Source organism: Morus notabilis, unplaced genomic scaffold (assembly GCF_000414095.1).
Source record: "Morus notabilis unplaced genomic scaffold, ASM41409v2 Scaffold52, whole genome shotgun sequence".
Lineage (NCBI taxonomy): Eukaryota > Viridiplantae > Streptophyta > Magnoliopsida > Rosales > Moraceae > Morus > Morus notabilis.
In genome coordinates, this window is record NW_010362558.1 from 433,272 (window position 1) to 438,577 (window position 5,306).

Here is a 5,306-nt window from a genome sequence, read left to right on the forward strand (position 1 = left end):
AGAAATTGAGATGGATTGAGAGAGTTTGAGTGAGAAAAATGTGTGAGAAATGATGGGTATTTATAGGAAAATTTTTGGGTTAAAAAATTATTTTTTTTTCAAAAATTCGGGGTGCAACGACTACTTTAGGTCTCGGCGGGTTGGCTTCGAGCGGCAACGATAAAAAAAACTAGCCGTTGGACGAGTTTTCGGGCACCTTGGGCATTTGGGCAAAATTCGGGTTTTCGGGCTTATTTTTTAGTCGGGCATCAACAGTTAGAAGTTTGACCGTTTTTCGGGCAATTCGGGCTTGGCCGGAAAAATTCAAAAAAAACTCCGGCGAACAGCAGTTGACGGCGCCTACAGGGCGGCGGGTTCCGGCGTGGGTACCAAATTCGGGCTGCCCAAACCTGAGCCTGAATTTCAACTTTGGACGGGCCGGCATATGAGCCTGCCCGCCGAACCCGAAAAATTCGGGTAGCAGGCCTGCCCGCCGGCCCAAAGTTCCACTACTCTTTACTTTACTTATACTATGTCCTCGTTCATTTTACCGATTCAAGTTTTCACTAAAAAGCTCAAAAAATGTCACATTTAACTTTTTTTACTACAGTGAAAAACTCTCATAAAATATCACATCTCAACTCAAATTAAAATTCGAATCTCCTTTCATTTCAAGGCATTTTTTTTTTTTTTTGGGTACTCAAGATTTTCCACCGGCGACACAAAACCCATACAAAACCCGCCACCAAAATCTAAAGCGACAAAGGAAAAAAAATGTTGCAGAATACCATCGTCTTCCCCTCCAGTTCACACCCACTTACACAGTCTCCATTCCCAACCACTTCCTCTCAGAAACCAATCTTCATTCCATTCCACTTGTACTGCTTCTCCGCAAACTCCCAGCAAAAGCCTTGCCTCCACCTTCAATGGCGGCCGAAAGTGCCGAAGAAGAAGAGGGCGTTGGTGGCGTCCGCCGCCACTTACGAGGTCGGAGGAGGATACCCAGATGAGGAATTAGACTTAAAAGACAGAAGGAGCTCTGCTGCCCAACAGCAAGGGAACGAGAAATTGGACCCTTCCGAGTGTGCGGCTCTGCTCAAAGGAGGAGAGCAAGTCACATCTGTTCTCGAAGAGATGATCACCCTTGTGAGTTCTATATATAAATATATTTTAATTTTGTCTGGGGGTTGTACAAATGGTGATATATATATATATATATATGTATTTTGCTGAATAAATAAAATGGTGATATACTTGAATCAGCTGGATATTGCTTAGTACATTGGGAATAGGGTGTTTCATTGGTTGTTGATTTTCTAAAATCAATACAATGGCGTTTTTCCATGAACTTTGGAAGACAAATAAAGCATAGGCTTGTGCTGTTAATCTGGGATTTATTTTCTAATAAGCAATAAAAATAGTAAAGTGAAATTTATGAAATCCTATTAAAACTCTTGTACAAGTTTCATTTTTTTTCAGGTCACATTTTGTAGCTTTTTACTGGAGCTCTTCTCAAACTTTTCCAAACATAATAGTTTCTGACCTAGGAAGACAAACAGTTTCCTGGAAGAATGGCAAACAGGCAGTATAAGTTATATTTTTGTTTTAAACCGTTCTCTGATTGTGCATTGTTAGTTCAATTAGGAGGCATCTGTATAAGAAGTCAAGTTAAGAAATATTAATACCCTTTAAGTTGGATTTGTATTGGAAGTTTGAATCCATTGTTTCTTTTTTTACCTGCCTATTGGGTGTGTATATGCTAGTACAGTTGGAAGATATGAGCATGGATGATGCATCTGAAGAGGTGGCTGTGGAGTTGGCTGCGCAAGGGGTCATAGGGAAGAGAGTTGATGAAATGGAATCGGGTTTTATGATGGCTCTGGACTACATGATCCAACTTGCTGAAAAGGACCAAGATGATAAGGTTCTGTCTCAGTTTTTCATTTGTGGGTTATTTTGCAGTTTTTTTTGTTGTGTACTAGTTTAAAACTATTTCAGGAGTATGAATTTTGTTAAATTTTTGCTAAGGCATTGTGATTCTAATAGACGCTAACAATGACCTTGTCTTTGAAGTCGGATTTAGTGACTAAAATCTATTGTTTATGTGATTTTAAAACTTTTTGCATTAGGAGTGTGCAACTTTTCTTGATTACACAATAGAGGTCAGAACAGAACATGATGCACACAAGTTTCTGTAGTGCCATATTGTTTGTTGGGAAATAGTGTTAGGACTTCGTGTACTGATCGAACATTATTGTATCTTAAATCATTCCTGGGAGCTTATTTTAATTGGTTACCAATCTTTTTTATCAGCGCAAGTCACTTTTGGAGGTGATAAAGGAGACGGTGTTATCGCATCTAACAAAAAAGTGTCCTCCCCATGTAAGGACTTTTTTTCTTCAATCCAAATACCCTATTCATTTTCAGTCTAATACTTGCTCAACAGTAAAGATGGTTTAAAATGCTAAGATCATTGTTCCTTTCTTCTTGGATCTTTCTTTTTGTAGGTTCAAGTGATAGGATTACTATGCAGAACCCCTCAGAAAGAGAGCCGACAAGAATTATTACGCAGAGTGGCTGGTGGTGGTGGCGTGTTTAAAAACGAGAGTGGAACTAAAGTTCATATTCCAGGGGCAAATTTGAATGAAATTGCTAACCAGGCCGATGACTTACTAGAGGTAGCTACTATGAAAGCACCTGCATCATACTATTGTCCTAGTCACACTAAATAGTTTCACATCTGTTGGAAGTGGATCATGTAGCTAATCTCTTATAATTGGTCATCTTATGTTCAACATTGTGACTGTTTCGTAATTATGGGCTTCTCTTTTAGCTTTCTTAGGTTAAAATTTTACGCGAATCTTATACAGTTCAACATATGGTGACAACACATGAAAAGCCATTGATTCATGGAAGGGTGCAAATTTGGATTCTCAGGCCAAGCATTACATGGTCTAGCTGAATTCATTAATGAATTAACATGAATTAGCTTGTAACAAACATAAAATGCCATGGCCCTATACTATAATTTTGTGGATAGCACTGATTTCCTCGCCTTCCTTTTTTTTTATTTTTTTTCCCATCATATCATGTGATGCATGAATATGTATTTCTTTTATCTTAACAAATTGAGGTTCATAATTTTCCTATGATGTTTTCCTTTTCCTTTTTGCTATAATATTTTCCAATATCATCAATTTTGAAGACAATGGAAACACGGCCCGTTGTTCCGGATCGAAAATTGCTTGCAAGACTTGTTTTGATAAGAGAGGAAGCTCGGAATATGATGGGAGGTGGTATATTAGATGAAAGAAATGATCGTGGCTTAACTACTCTTCCTGAAGCAGAGGCATGTATTTCTTCACCTATGTCCTATGAGCATTTAACTGTTTTTACATGCCTAGTTGAGTTGTTGACCTATATGAGATCTTTTCAAAGGCGTGTATTAACTAAGAATTATTTCCTACATTTCAATGAAATCCAATATAGTCAGTCATAATATGACGGCCAATATGATGCAGGTCAACTTCTTAACTAAACTGGTTGCTTTAAAACCGGGGAGAGCTGTCCAGGAGATGATAAAAAACGTGATGCAAGGAAAAGATGAAGGTGCCGAGACTGCTGACTCTGACGAGGAACACACGACAAATGGACGGATCTCAGGTGGAATCAAAGGAAGGGTGAGTTTCAGTTAATAAATATTGTCATAGGCTCTAATGCGAATGAGAAGCTGCTGCTAATGTACTTATTAAACTCACACATCATGATTACCAGGAAAGTGTGACAGGACGAAAACCACTCCCCGTTCGCCCTGGCATGTTTCTTGAGACGGTCTCCAAGGTAAAAGCCAATTATTACATCTCATGCCATTTGCTTATTGGGATTTCTCGTGGAGTTTTTAACTCATGTTGATTTAAGGATGCATTATCGTTGTGGATGGTTTTGTGACAGAATGTCCCATTAATTTTTTATTTGTTGTTTAAAACTGAATTTGTTTGTTCTTTTATTTATTTATTTATTTTTGTTGGATTTCATTAAACAAGGTCGGCTAAATTTGTTCACATATACATTTAGATTGGCTCAAGCCACTCCCACGAAACTGTTATTTCATTTATGCAAACGACTATATGACTGGTTCGGATTCCTCTGAACTCTGCAGGTCTTAGGTGGTATATATGCTGGAAACGTGCCCGGTATCACGGCACAACATCTAGAATGGGTAAACCAACCCCCCTCCCCCTTTTTTCGCTTGGCTTGCTCTCTCTTTACCTATCCCAGATATGAATGCTCAGACTCTTTGCCAACATGATTCTCAGTTTCTTTTTTTCTTTTTGTCAGACTGTATTCTGTTTCTTTCTCTCATTCAAAAGTAGTCGTTGATTTATGTTATAGAACATCCTCTTTTCATCTATTGCCTATTTCCTACATTGCTTAAATAAGTTACACTCCACAATAAGGCTCGTAGATCATTTTGCGTTATGATTTCCTTCCCTCTGCAGCTATTTTCTTCTCCAAATGATTCACTATTATTATTTTTTTTTAAATATCATCCAGGTCCATCAGAAGACACTTCAGGTTCTCGAGGAAATAGCATTTTAGACATACTATTTATGGTAGGTACCACCTGATCCTTAAATACACTGGCAGCTAGAACAAAAAATTTGTAGGTTAAAGTCTTGTCAATACATCTGAGTTGTTATATATAGTATAGGATGTCATATTCTGAGACTTATTATAAACCTTTGGAAAAGAATGAGATAGTATTACACTTCCATTGCCATTTTTGTGAACCAAAGATTTATTTCAATTAAACATTGGATCAAATCTTCAATGATTATAGGAATCAACTCCAATATGCTTCAAATCAAAACTTTAGTTAAGAGATCAGCTGAAGAAAAATGATGAAGATTGCGAGTCCAATTAAAAATAGCTAAACACCATGTGGAAGAGGGGCCCACAAAATAAGGCATTTTTGCTACTTACATCAGTGTAAGAAGTTTAGTGGACCTTATAATGATTTGAATGCTGTGAGTAGTAGAAGCAAAAACAGCAAGGATTGATATACATTCCTCAATTATATATACAGCCTTTTCCCCCACGGCCTCTTCATTTGTTTCTATATTCCCTTTTGATTAAAGCAAAAAAGAAAAAAAAAAAAAAAGAAAAAAGAATTTTCATATTCTTCCCACCGACTTGGATTTGGCACCAAGCTATGTCCTGCCTCTCTTCCCCACATTGGCCTACAAAACAACACATGCCTGTCCCTCTTATGCCCTCTTCTTCTTGTTCTTCTCCATAGGATGGAAATTGGAAACTCCTTTTCATAA

At 37.7% G+C, this 5,306-nt stretch overlaps 1 protein-coding gene across 1 annotated transcript; it reads left to right on the forward strand.

The window, feature by feature from the left end:
- The first annotated feature begins 678 nt into the window (after positions 1–678).
- LOC21398929 (protein PEP-RELATED DEVELOPMENT ARRESTED 1, chloroplastic) lies at positions 679–4,765 on the forward strand. Its single transcript, XM_024168429.1, has 9 exons — positions 679–1,125; positions 1,748–1,903; positions 2,293–2,361; positions 2,487–2,657; positions 3,185–3,328; positions 3,501–3,659; positions 3,754–3,819; positions 4,139–4,198; positions 4,534–4,765. The coding sequence occupies exons 1-9, from the start codon at positions 754–756 to the stop codon at positions 4,576–4,578; spliced, it is 1,242 nt and encodes a 413-aa protein (XP_024024197.1). The 5' UTR covers positions 679–753; the 3' UTR covers positions 4,579–4,765.
- The last annotated feature ends 541 nt before the right edge of the window (positions 4,766–5,306 follow it).